General features: G+C 43.3%; 1 protein-coding gene across 2 annotated transcripts in view; it reads right to left on the bottom strand.

The window, feature by feature from the left end:
* Positions 1-13733, bottom strand: part of LOC139376024 (ephrin type-B receptor 1) — a 325295-nt gene that overhangs the window by 81347 nt on the left and 230215 nt on the right. For both annotated transcript variants that reach the window (XM_071118102.1, XM_071118101.1), the window contains exon 5: positions 2125-2460. In XM_071118102.1, coding sequence (XP_070974203.1) covers positions 2125-2460 — 336 coding nt within the window. The remainder of the gene's footprint in view (positions 1-2124; positions 2461-13733) is intronic.

Genomic DNA, 13733 nt, shown 5'->3' with positions numbered 1-13733 from the left:
ATATCTGCAATACACCACTACACTCCATGTAATGGACAGACTGAGATCCCTCTCATACTAGTAAACACAGTTAAATGTAATGCATCTCATTTACATTTTCCACTTGGTCAATAGTTTGTGCTCGAGGTCCCTTGATAAGTGCCACTATGTACATGATGGAACACCACGGGAGCATGAAGAACACTGTAGGAAAAGGACCGGGCAGACAAAGTATCCCAAAGCTGTCATTTCCAGTGGCTGAATTCATATTCCGTCACCAGAGAGAGATCGAGGGAGGGAGGGAGGGAGGGAGGGATGCAAGAAAAAAAGAAAGCAAGGGAGTTGGAGAGACACAGAGAGTCTTCGGATGTGAGAAAAAAAGAGAGAGACAGAGAGTCTTCGGACGTGAGAAAAAAAGAGAGACAGAGAGAGGGAGAGTGATGAGGAGGCGGCCGTCCAACTCTCTGGCTTGGTTCAGGCTACCCTAATCGTGGGCTAATGTCTTTGACAGAGGAGATGTCTGCATGGTCATTATGTAGTACTAAACACGACCCCTTCTTGTCTCACTGCCTGTTCTGTAAGAGCTACAGCACTGTTGCCAAGACGCAGCGAATAGCAGAGAATCTGGCCTGGGCCTGTATTCACAAAGGATCTAAGAAAAGAAGTGCTGATTTCGGTTTTGCTTTTAAATCATAATGAGTAAGAGGAGGGACCTGATCCTAGATCACACTCCTGAGATGATTTGTGAATACTGGCCCTGTTCAGCCCTATAAAAACAAACCTCAATAGGTATTTCACCCAGGATACGTTATGTTTCAAGGTTTTTGCCATTATTGCTGCTCGCCGAAAACAAAGCGTCATTAAAAACAGAAGACTGCAAACAGCAAAAACCTCTGACAAGCCATGCCGCTGCTTCAATGCTGTCGCAACCTTCAGAAGATTGAGTAGAAAAGACGTTATATAAAAAACGTGTGCTTTTTGCCAAAGTCAGATTTATTTACTTTAGGCTTGCTACCAATGCTTAAATGCCCAATGCAGTCCACACTATATCGATGGAATAATACTGTTAATACAAGTACAATAAAATATAAAAAATATAAAAAGAAATAAAGGAATAATACTGTGAAATTGTGAGAATTATGATAATCCCCTTTTAGTTGTTTGAAAAGACCACATGAATTTTCAGCCTGTTCTGGTGGGATGGAGTTTTGGCCTGGTGACATCACCAGGCAGTAACTTAGTTAACAGACCAATAAGAAAGAGAGTTCCAAACCTCTGCCATAAACAGATAGTTTTCAGTTTTCCCCTCCCCACTCAGACAGTCACAGCTAAATTATTGCATCAGATATTGCTCTTGCTTAGAAGCTATTTTTGTTTCTTTTTGGCCATTTTAATTGAGAGCAATCACAGTAAGGTACTTAACTGTTACCCATAAATGATTTGATATTGAAATAAAAACGGCTGCATTGGGCCTTTATTAAGAAGAAAGCATTTCTGGAATGTTCTCTTGTGGAACAGAGAAAAAGGCAAACCAGCATTTTCTCTTTTTTTCACAGGGTTTGATGTGTAAATAAAACTGGGGAACTACAAAGGGTGCAGAAATAGGGCAGAGAGATGGATATGATGGTCTCGCCACAGATCCTAATATGCCATGTCTTCGGTTTAGGGTTTTAACTTCACCATGTTCCAAAGGGGGAAATCCCCCAACCCCCAACACACTCAATTATCAAGCAGGTCACTGCTTTGATACGAGAAAAGAGGGTGATGAAACCAAAGAAGAGAGACTGTTTCAATATTTCACTTTGTGAGTTCTCGTATCGTTGGAGTAAGCTGCCCCCATCACTTCAATCCTTAAAGTCATTATTCACAGTACAGCTCAATGACATCTCTCCAGCACAGATTGTGATAGGAGAAGCAAAGGGCCAGGAGTCAAAAATACAGAGGTTATGCTGTGTTAACTAGTGCTGAGCAATGTGGAATAAGATATGAAAACCATATAGGACACACAGGTACAGCAGAAAACAACAACAATGTATACAGATGATGAAAATGTTCCTGCTGCATCATCGTCATCTTCCCTATCCCCTCCACATGCATACACACACCCCCCTAACCCTAACTCTCACACCCACACTATTCTCTTACCAGCCTGGTTGGTGGTGATGTCTATAGACACATGCTGGGCAGGGTAGGGGCTCTTGTTGGTGACCCCATTTACAGCCTGTATCTCGAAGCTGTACAGCGTGTGAGCCCACAGGTTACTGATGAACACCCTGGTCTCTGTCAGGCCAAGCTGCCGAGGCACAAACTCCACGTTGTCATCACAGTGCGAGCAGGTACGGCGGTCCGCACGACACTTCTTACACACAATGTTGTAGACCACATCCTCACGACCGCCCGTCTCCCTGGGTGTGTGCCACTCCAGGATCACCGAAGTCTCGTTCACGACGGAGATCACGTTCCGCGGGCCCGAGGGAACGCCTACAAACAGACACAGAGAGGAACCTTTATTTAACCAGGTTATCTCATTGACATCTCAGTGAATCTCTTGCCAACAGGCCTTGAGATTGACAAACACAATGAGAAGGTTGTCAGTATTCTATTCAATCATTATTTAACCAGTAGATCCCATTGAGATCTCAAAGAAACTCGTTTTCAAGAGAGACATGGCCAAGAGGGTAGCTTTCGAATAAAGGTTACTAAAGGACATTACTCTAGTCTGTACGATATACAGTACCAGTCAAAGGTTTGGACACACCTACTCATTCAAGGGTTTTTCTATATTTGTACTATTTTCTACATTGTAGAACAATAGTGAAGACATCTAAACTATGAAATAACACGTATGGAATAATTTAGTAACCATAAAAGTGTTAAACAAATCAAATGTATTTTATTCTTGAGATTCTTCAAAGTAGCGTCCCATTGCCTTGATGACAGCTTTGCATATTCTTGGCATTCTCTCAACCAGCTTCATGAGGTAGTCACCTGGAATGCATTTCAATTGACAGGTGATCCTTATTCATTTGTGGAATTTCTTCCCTTCTTACATTTCTTACCTTCTAAATGATTTGAGCCAATCAGTTGTGTTGTGACAAGGTAGGGGCGATATACAGAAGATAGCCATATTTGGGAAAAGACCAAGTCCATTGTTTCCTTCTTAATGCATTCAATTCAATCAGTTTTGTTGTTACAAGGTAGAGGTGGTCTATAGAAGATATCCCTATTTTGGAAAAGACCAAGTCCCTATTATGGCAAGAACAGCTCAAATAAGCATAGAGAAACAACAGCCCATCATTACTTTAAGACATGAAGGTCAGTCAATATGAAACATTTCAACAACTTTGAACGTTTCTTCAAATGCAGTCGCAAAAACCATCCAGCACTATGATGAAACTGGCTCTCATGAGCACAGCCACAGGAAAGGGAAACCCAGAGTTATTTCTGCTGCAGAGGAGAAGTTCATTAAAGTTAGATGCACCTCAGATTACAGCCCAAATAAATGCTTCACAGAGTTCAGGTAACAGACACATCTCAACATCAACTGTTCAGAGGAGACTACGTGAATCAGGCCTTCATGGTCGAATTGCTGCAAAGAAACATACTAGAAACCTAAACTACTAAAAAAGAAGACGAGATTTGCTTGGGCCAAGAAACATAAGCGATGGACATTAGACTGGTGGAAATCTGTCCTTTGGTCTGATGAGTCCAAATTTGAGATTTTTTGTTCCGACCAACGTGTCTTTGTGAGAGTAGGTGAACGGAGGATCTCCGCATGTGTGGTTCCCACCGTGACGCATGGGGGGAGGTGGGGGTGCTTTGCCCGATCATCCCGAGAACATCATCCCCACAGTGAGGCATGGTGGTGGCAGCATCATGCTGTGGGGATGTTTTTCATTGGCAGGGACCGGGAAACTGGTCAGAATTAAAGGAATGATGGATGGCGCTAAATACAGGGACATTCTTGAGGGAAACCTGTTTCAGTCTTTCAGAGATTTGAGACTGGGACAGATGTTCACCTTCCAGCAGGACAATGACACTGAGCATACTGCTAAAGCAACACTCGAGTGGTTTAAGGGGAAACATTTAAATGTCTTGGAATGGCCTAGTCAAAGCCCAGACCTCAATCCAAACTGAGAATCTGTGGTATGACTTAAAGATTGCTGTACACCAGCGGAACCCATCCAACTTGAAGGAGCAGGAGCAGGAGCAGTTTTGCCTTGAGAAAATATTCCAGTGGCAAGATGTGCCAAGCTTATAGACACATACCCCAAGAGACTTGCAGTTGTAGTTGCTGCAAAAGGTGGCTCTACAAAGTATTGATTTGGGGGGGTGAATAGTTATGCATGTTCAAGTTTTCTAATTTTTTTTGTCTTATTTCTTGTTTGTTTCACAAAAATATTTAGCATCTTCAAAGTGGTAGGCATGTTGTGTAAATCAAATGATACAAATTTTAATTCCAGGTTGTAAGGCAACAAAATAGGAAAAATGCCAAAGGTGGTGAATACTTTCGAAAGCCACTGTAACACAGCATTCTGCAGCGATATGCCATCATATCTAGTTAGTGGGACTATTATTTGTTTTTCATCAGGACAATGACCCAAAACACACCTCCAGGCTGTGTAAGGGCTATTTAACCACGAAGGAGAGTGATGGGGTGCTGCATCAGATGACCTGGCCTTCACAATCACCAGACCTCAAACCAATTGAGATGGTTTGGGATGAGTTGGACCTCAGAGTGAAGGAAAAGCAGCCAACACGTGCTCAGCATATGTGGGAACTCCTTCAAGACTGTTGGAAAAGCATTCCAGGTGAAAATGGTTGAGAGAATGCCAAGAATGTGCAAAGGAAAAGGGTGGCTACTTTGAAGAATCTCAAATTTAAAATATATTTTGATTGTTTAACACTATTTTGGTTACTACATGATTCCATTTGTGTTATTTCATAGTGTTGGATGTCTTCACTATTATTCTACAGTGCAGGAAATAGTCAAGATAAAGAAAAACCCTTGAATGAGTAGGTGTGTCCAAACTGTTGACTGGTACTCTATCTGTATCTGATTTATACAACTAACAAACAGAAGCAAGATGGCTGGCCTGGTTAGACATCCACCATAACTGCTGGAACCATGCTGGAGAGGGCAATGTGCAATCAAAACATCAGAGCCAGCGCAGTACAGGTCAGCTCTATGGTGTGAATCAGGCACAAGTGTTTCAGACATGACTGAGTCTGACTTGCTAAGGAGAGGGAAACTGGGCATATTCCATATCCACCCAGAGGGCAGAAAAGGCTTGGATAAACTTTGATTAGTGGAATGTTTTTATCAGTCCGGCTCTGTTGATGGAAGCGTTTTCCCCACTTAAAGAATGTTCCTGGACATGCCAATGCTGAGCGAGCAGCTATTCTATATGCTAATTATAGACCATAACTCCAGCGAATGGGGCTGTAAGGAGAGGGAGACTGCAGTACTATAGCTACTAGCTATACTTGAGGTATTGTATAAATCAATGTGAAGTCTATCTAGTTCTTTTCAATCAAATCAAAGTTAATTGTTTTGCATACGGTATTAGTGTTACAGCATTTTAAAAGGTGTGTGAACATGTACTGTCTGAGCATATCCTGGTAAAAAAAAATAACAGATACAAGTGAAGGAAGCCATATAGGTGTATTGGGACACATCCCTTGAAGTTCCCATCTTAGGGGGGATGAGGTCAGACAGTTGAAAATAAAGGAAACAAGTGAAGGAAGCTGTATAAGCGTATTAGGACACAGCCCTCATGTTTCCCATGGTGGACGGGTGAGGGCAGGCAGTTGCTTCTGTCAACACAGCCACAATTAATCATTGTTTCTGCTAAGCCACGTGGGATAGCGCTGGGGTGCTGGGACAAAGCAGCAGAACACACAGAGGTGACGGATCGGCAGTGTTGCCACGGCGACCTCGGCTCAGCGCCATGGAGACGACTGTGGGGTCAGTGACAGGGAGGTCATGACCTCCACAGAAAGAGGAGAGAAAGAAAAAAGGATGGAATACATCACCTCTCCAGATATCCGGCACCTTTACCCAAAGCCATATAATCAGGACTCCCATGTGAGAACCAGACCAACAACACTGGTTTACAAGCACCATATTCATTAGAGCACTTGGGTGTCTGTCTGAGAGTGAGGAAAAGAAAGAGAAATAAAGAGAGAGACATACAGAGAGACATACAGAGAACCAGAGAGTGAGATAGCGAGACAAACAGAGAGAGAAAGACATAACATAGTGAGATGAGAGATGAGAGAGAGTAAATATAGAGGAGTGTTTGTGTTTGCAGAAATAGGCCATAGGAGGACAGAATCCGATCTGGAATCCGATCACACACACAGAGAGCTCATACACTGTACTGTACCGTACACACATATACTCTATAATCATCACAACACATACTGCCGTGAAGCCTGATCTGTATGATCATGTGGATGTGTCATTCGACCATCAGTGTACATAATGCATGTGTGTGCTGCTAATTGAACATATGACATGAAATCACACACACACAATCCAGGTGAATGCTATGATCTCTTATAGATGTCACTTGTTAAATCCACTTCAATTCGTGTAGATGAAGGGGAGGAGACAGGTTAAAGAAGTATTTTTAAGCCTAGAGACATTTGAGACATGGATTGTGTATGTGTGCCATTCAGAGGGTGAATGGGCAAGACAAAAGATTGAAGTGTCTTATGAACGGCGTATGGTAGTAGGTTTGTTTTAAGTTGATACACACCAGTTTGTTTTAAGAACTGCAATGCTGCTGGCTTTTTCACACTCAACAGTTTCCTGTGTGTATCAAGAATGGTTCACCACCCAAAGGACATCCAGCCAACTTCACACTGTGGGAAGCATTGAAGTCAACATGGGTCAGCATCCCTAGTTGAGTCCATGCCCCGGTGGATTGAGACTATTGTGAGGGTAAAATGGGGGGGGCAACTAAATATTAGGAAGGTGTCCTTTAATGTTTTACATATTTGCATACTTGTGTGCTGTCTGTTTTCAAGTAGGCATAAAACAAAACAAAATGCCTGTGAGAGGTGAGGTGTGAGCATCTCATCTCGGTTGCTAGATAAATAGATTCCCCTATGCAGTGAAGGATGGAGAAATCCGATGTGACTGCCACTTAACCGGTGATTTGCAGGCTATTACGGCTGCCTTTGGCTGTTTTAATTTGCCGTGAGATTTAATTTGTCGAGTGCATTACTTACCAAGCTCCTGGCCTGGCATTCATTTAGCCACACTAGTCAGCCTTGATTGTTACTTGCATGTCAGCCGCCACAATTAAGACGACTGCGTGATCATCAAGCATTTTGGTTACTGAGAGTAATGTGTTCGATTGGTTGGAGTGTTTGTGACAGTGGGGTGACAGTTTATGTGGGCTGGGGTGGGTTGGGGTAGTGTGTGTAAAGTGTGTGTGTTTTTGTGCGCGCATGAGTATGTGCGGGTGCGTGTAAGAGTTGGGTGTGTGCGTGTATGTATGCACTGTGTTCATGCCCAGTAGTGTCACTGTTAAATTCATCCCCACCATTGCCTTCTAACTGATGAGCTTTAGAGAATTCTGTGTAGCAGGTGGATCTAGACAGTAATGTCTATATCCCACCAGCATGGCAGAAAGGGAAACACATCTTGGTGGGGCCCCAAAAGGCCACAGCCCCTGTTTTTACTCCCTGGGATGCCTGCTGATATCAAGAGCAATTCACCCCCCCCCAAATAAACAGCCCGCCACATTGTTTACTCAGCCGGGCCCTTTAAGCCAATCCCAGAGCTTCGCTGGGCTTCCTTCACTGTGTTTGTTTTTACGATATGGAACAGCTCCTCGGGGACTCACTACAACTCCTTGTGTGGAGATCTGGAGCGCAAACTGACTGGGGAATTTTGGGAATAAAGAAAGAAAAGATGCCTTGTTTCAGAGGGGGAACTAAACCACTCAGAAATCTTAATTCTCCAAGTAGATATTTGTACATTTACGGTAAGGCTGAGACGGTAATTGTAACTGACAGCTATGGATAAAGACCATTGAAAAAAAACTGCCAAAACTGTTTAAATAGGCCTACATTCCTTATGGATTTCATTAATTTTCATGTAGATAAACTTTACCCAATAGCCAGAATGTTCACTAATGATTAAAAGCAATTGTTTTGCTAACTTAGTCTGTATATTAAACCTTCTACATCTCCTCCTCTTTCCAAATGGCCTTTGATGCTGGAGCAGCTCATTGCTAGAAGCGGGGGTCTAGAGCGCTATAGGCTTTGGCTCTTCAGTAAAAAATAGTTTGATGTGTATTTTATACAATGCACATTTTCATTGCTTGCTAGTAAATAAATAAATCGGTCTTCTACTAAAAAAGGCTAGATGTGTCTGACTATTAATGAATTATTCAACAGCAGTTGACAAGGTTGTTCTGGCTCTGAGTCCTATAATGCTCTAATGTTGTGTCAAATGAACAATGTGCCAATCCTCTCCAACTTGGCATGGTATAATTTGATACTGAATCTTTTCTTAATTTATAGACTAATCAATGCGGATCAGGCCTGGTCCTGGCCAATATGCTGCCCTAGATGAGACCCCCCAAAACTGTACCGTTAATCCCTGGTTATAATAATTTATGTTAATATATGTATTAAAACCTTACATTTGTGAGAGTTTTTGTGTATTTTATACCATAATTTACACTCCATGTGAGCAATGAGTATGTGTCTGGTTTCTCTGTCCTGTCAATGTTGACGGAGCACGCCTGAGCACACATAGAAGTACCTGGCCTGCTTCTCGCAAATGTCAAATTTAGGAAAGTGAACAGCTGGGCTTCTCAGTCAACAAAGTCTTAAATTTTTTTTTTTTTTTTTTACATCCTTTCAAATTAGAATAGCTCCTCTCAATATTTCAAAAATCTTTCCAACACTCTCCCCCACGATAATCAGCCTCGCTGATAAATAGGCTATGGACATTTGTTTCTATTTTAATGATTGTCAATTTTATCTTCATACTATAGCATAGTTCTCCCCTTCATCCTTTCACTATCAATTAATTATCTTTACTTTCAGGAAAGCCTAAGGTAGGCTTTGTTGATTGCTTCCTTTATATCTGTCTGTTCCTCAGTTTGATCCCTGTGTCAGCATTAATGTAATTTTGTTTCCCCTGTCCAGATGCTGTCTTTGTCGCTGTCTGTCTTAGCTGTTGCGTCTGATAGATACGCTGTTGTTTCAAAAAGAAAATGCGTATTTGTGTGTGTGTGTGTGTGTGTGTGTGTGTGTGTGTATGTGTGTGTGTGTGTGTGTGTGTGTGTCAGTGGCGTAGTGCTGTTTCGCGGGGCCCCCCCGCAAGGTCAGATAAAAAAATTAAGTTCTCTAGCTAATCTAATGCTATTTTACACATTTTGCCATGAGAGAAAATGTTGCTGTTTTCCTGCTATTCTACACATTAATGTGGAGTACCATATCTTTCTCTCTCTCTGCAGCCAGGCAACAGTGCAGGCAGAGGGATTAGACCAGGCAATTACACTGGCTTAGCTCTGTTGACTGGTGCATTACTGGCAGAGCCAGCAGCTTACTTACTCTACCACTGCAGAAGGAGAGGGGGAGAGAAGGAGAAAGATGAGGGAAGGAGGAAGGGGGGAAGAGAAGGAGGAAGAGGAGGCAAAGTGAGAAAAAAAGGAGAAGAAGTAAGCAGAGAATGAGAGAAAAAGAAAAGGAGAAAAGGAGGAAAAATAGCAAGGAGAAGGATATTGAATGAGAGGAGAGAAGAACGAAGGAAAAAAGAAGAACATGACAAGTAAAACACGTGAAAACGTGTGAGGGAGAGAATTAAAGGAGAAGATAAGGTGAAAACGTGTGAGGGAGAGAATTAAAGGAGAAGATAAGGTGAAAACGAGCACAGGAGAACAGGATAAAGGGTACACATGAGGAAAGCGACAAGCCTGAGAAGATATCTCTCTCAGCCTGTTCTTTTAATCCCCGTTTCCACTGGCACTTAAAATCAGGACCAAATTAGGGTCAAATTCGAGCTGGCTCAAATGGAATTCTAAAATCGAGCTGGATTGAGGGAAACCCGTTCCAGCACAGCCCAGCTTCACAACTGGTGTCAGCTTGATTAGAATTCAGGCTGGTGTTGCCGTTGTAACAGTATAACTTTAGACCGTTCCCTCGCCCATACCCGGGCGCGAACCAGGGACCCTCTGCACACATCAACAACAGTCACCCACGAAGCATCGTTACCCATCGCTCCACAAAAGCCACGGCCCTTGCAGAGCAAGGGGAACCACTACTTCAAGGTCTCAGAGCAAGTGACTCACCGATTGAAACGCTATTTAGCGCGCACCACCGCTAACTAGCTAGCTATTTCACATCCGTTACACCGTTAATACTGTATGCAACCACCAGCTGATCACTGCTGGATGCTGACACAATGTTTAGCTAGCTCATATGGGCTTGTTGCTGTTAGCTAGCAAATGAACAAGCAGTAGTCAGACATCACACAAATTCCCAGCTAGCACAGTGGATCTGGGCCCGATTCCGTCTGAGTGTCTGGGCACTCAGCTGAGAGTCGGACTCGGCCGACGTCACTAGGCCCGAGTCTGGGCCGCCTTAGGCAGTATTACTTTTGGCTAGGATGCGGGGTTTGAGCTGGGGCCGATTCCGGTGAGAGTTATCTGGCCCAAATGTATATATTACTTGGGGCTCAGGCCGATTCCGGTGTGAGTTATCTGGGCCAAAGGTATTGCTTGGGGTTTGGGCCGAGGCTTCTCTCTGGCAGATGATGACACGAGCTGCTTTATATAATTAACATTTCATCATTTATTTTTACATATTTTCTCATCGTTTCTGTGATCAAAAATACAATTAACATTTAAATTAAATTCTTTAAGAGCACTTTGTGCAAGGCAATTGATAAGCATTAACAATGCTTGTCCCATCGCGCTGAAGTAACTCCTGTTGCGGGCCAGGCACATGCACGCTGACACGATCACCGGGTGTATGGTGTTTCCTCCGAAACAAAATGTTTTTTTAATCATTTGTATGTATAAAATGTATAATAGTAATATTTAAAATGACAAAATCGGGTAATTTTGTATACATTTATTTAAATTTGCATCAGGCTGCTTCTGGGGGGATTCTGGTACGATGCCGGCAAAGTCGTCTGAATTACAGTAGACGGAAACGGACCGATGTACTTGGGCCGATTCTGGGCAGTTATTCGTATTGATTCCAGGCCCGAGTCCGACACCCGATTCCGGGCCGATTCAATCAGTTCCGGCGCTTCTCAGCCGATTCCTCATTGCTAGCTGTGTTACCACCATATCTGGATCCTTCATTCATTTTTGCACGACACAATAAAGTTTTATGAGAACAGTCAGCCCTCGACTGCTAACTACCTAAAGTTAGCTAGCAAATCAGAGTTGAAACAAGCTGGCTAAAGTTAACGTTAGCTAGCTAATGTGAGGTCGTACTAAAAGCTACATTATATCAAACCTGTCGTCTGGTTTGCTTGGCTAGCTAGCTAGCTAATAACCAATGCAATGGCAAGCAAGGTAGGAATTAAGGTAGCTATCTAGCCTGTTATGCTAGCAATGACGCTAACCGTTTAGCTACCTAGCTAACGTTAGCAAAATAAATACATCGCTCTGAGTCTGGCTGGCACTGGCAGGAGTATGGGGTAACGTTAGTTACAGCACGGTGAGGGTAAATTAAATTCTTCAACATCTTGCTAGCTAGCAACATTAGCAAAGCCAGCTGCACAGTCACATATTGGCTACCTAGCAACATTACATAATTTCTTATTTCTGTAGGCAGTGAGAACGCAATTCGAGCTAGCCCACCAAGGCCAGCCCAGCCCGGGTTGACTTCAAAGTGCCAGTGGATACAGAGCTTCAGCATAGAATGATATGGATTTGTGGCCTGAGGTCCAGACAGTGTGCGACAGAGATCAAGGGAGCATCCGGAAGCTTGGCCACAGTTGTAAGATGAGACTGGAGCCACAGGACTCCAAGCAATTGTGGTGTAGGCCAGGAATGTAATGAGTGTACTGGAATCCTTTCTGTATGTTCCTCTGTCTCCCTGTCTGCCTCTCTATTTGTGCTGATACCATGCATTCCAATACCCCTGCATGTCATTGAATCCAAACAATTCTACCTACACCTCAAGCTTCAAAACATGGTGAATTACATCCCTGCATGTCTCAAACCAAATCAATCCCTGTATTTTTCCACATTGGCTATACCACACTATATAATCTTCCTCTGAATATCTCTGCATGTCCCATACTGTAGGCCATAGCATGGAACACGCATTGAAAAAAAGTTGCAATCTTGAACCTAAAAGGGTTCTTCAGCTGTTCCCATAGGAAAACCCTTTGAAGAACACTTTTTGGTTCCAGGTAGAACCCTTTTGAGTTTCATGTAGAACCCTACATGAAACTCAAAAGGGTTCTACCTGGAACCAAAAAGGGTTCTCCTATGGCGGATAGCAAAGAACCCTTTTTTCTAAGTGAACATATTGTACATCTCTACTATCTCCCTGGAGTAGTTGTTAACTCACAAGCAGACCCTTGCATTTCTCTCCATTCCCTACAGTTAACTGTAGCACACACTGTGTCGTTGCATCTCTCCATAAGCCCAACCACGCTACTTCATTTCTCAATTTCCCTCCCTATTCACACAGTAGAGCCACAGCATGCTTCTCCCCTATTCCCCCCATCTCTGCATCTCATCTCTCCCCAACGGACTAATCAGCAACAGTTCCACTGGCCGACTCCCACCAATTACCGACCAGCCTGTCAGTCTACCTCTTTCCCCCATACAGAGAGGGGGTCCCGTAAACCCAGCAGGCAGGCTATCCCTGGCTAAGCCCATTGTGAGGGAACTGGGGTAAGGCTGGTGAAAGCCTGACGGTTAGTAGGAAGAGGGGAGAGTTGTGTGGTGCGAGCCTGTCCCAAAAGCAACCGGTGACAGGTAACGGAGGGTTTGGCGCCCTCCCCTAGAGGAAGAGGAAATGAGGAGAGTGACGTTTGAAGTAGAGCCTCGGCAGAGCAGAAGGCTGTTGACATACAGTGCATTCGGAAAGTATTCAGACCCCTTCCCCTTTTCCACATTTTGTTTTGTTACTGTCTTATTCTAAAATTGATTAAATAAATGTTTTTCTTTATTATTTTAAACACAATACCCCATAATGACAAAGAGAAATAAGGTTTTTAGAAATGTTTGCAAATTTATTGAAAATTCAAACCCTTTGCTATGAGACTCAGAATTGAGCTCAGGTGCATCCTGTTTCCATTGATCATCCTTGAAATGTTTCTACAACTTGATTGGAGTCCACCTGTGGTAAATTCAACTGATTGGACATTATTTGGAAAGTGACACACCTGTCTATTTCAGAGCAAAATCCAAGCCATGAGGTCGAAGGAATTGTCCGTAGAGCTCCGAGACAGGATTGTGTCAAGGCACATAACTGGGGAAGGGTACATTGATGATCCCCAAGAACAAAGTGGCCTCCATTATTATTAAATGGAAAAAGTTTGGAACCACCAAGACTCTCCCTAGAGCTGGCCGCCCGGCCAAACTGAGCAATCGGGGAAGAAGGGCCTTGGTGAGGGATGTGACCAAGAACCTGATGGTGACTCTGACAGAGCTCCAGAGTTCCTCTGTGTAGATGGCAGAACCTTACAGAAGGACAACCATCTCTGCAGCACTCCACCAATCAGGCCTTTATGGTAGAGTGGACAGACGGATGCC

This window comes from Oncorhynchus clarkii, chromosome 20 (genome assembly GCF_045791955.1).
Source record: "Oncorhynchus clarkii lewisi isolate Uvic-CL-2024 chromosome 20, UVic_Ocla_1.0, whole genome shotgun sequence".
Taxonomy (NCBI): Eukaryota; Metazoa; Chordata; class Actinopteri; order Salmoniformes; family Salmonidae; genus Oncorhynchus; species Oncorhynchus clarkii.
Note: the sequence above shows the minus strand (reverse complement) of the source record. Positions and strands in the feature narration are given on the sequence as shown.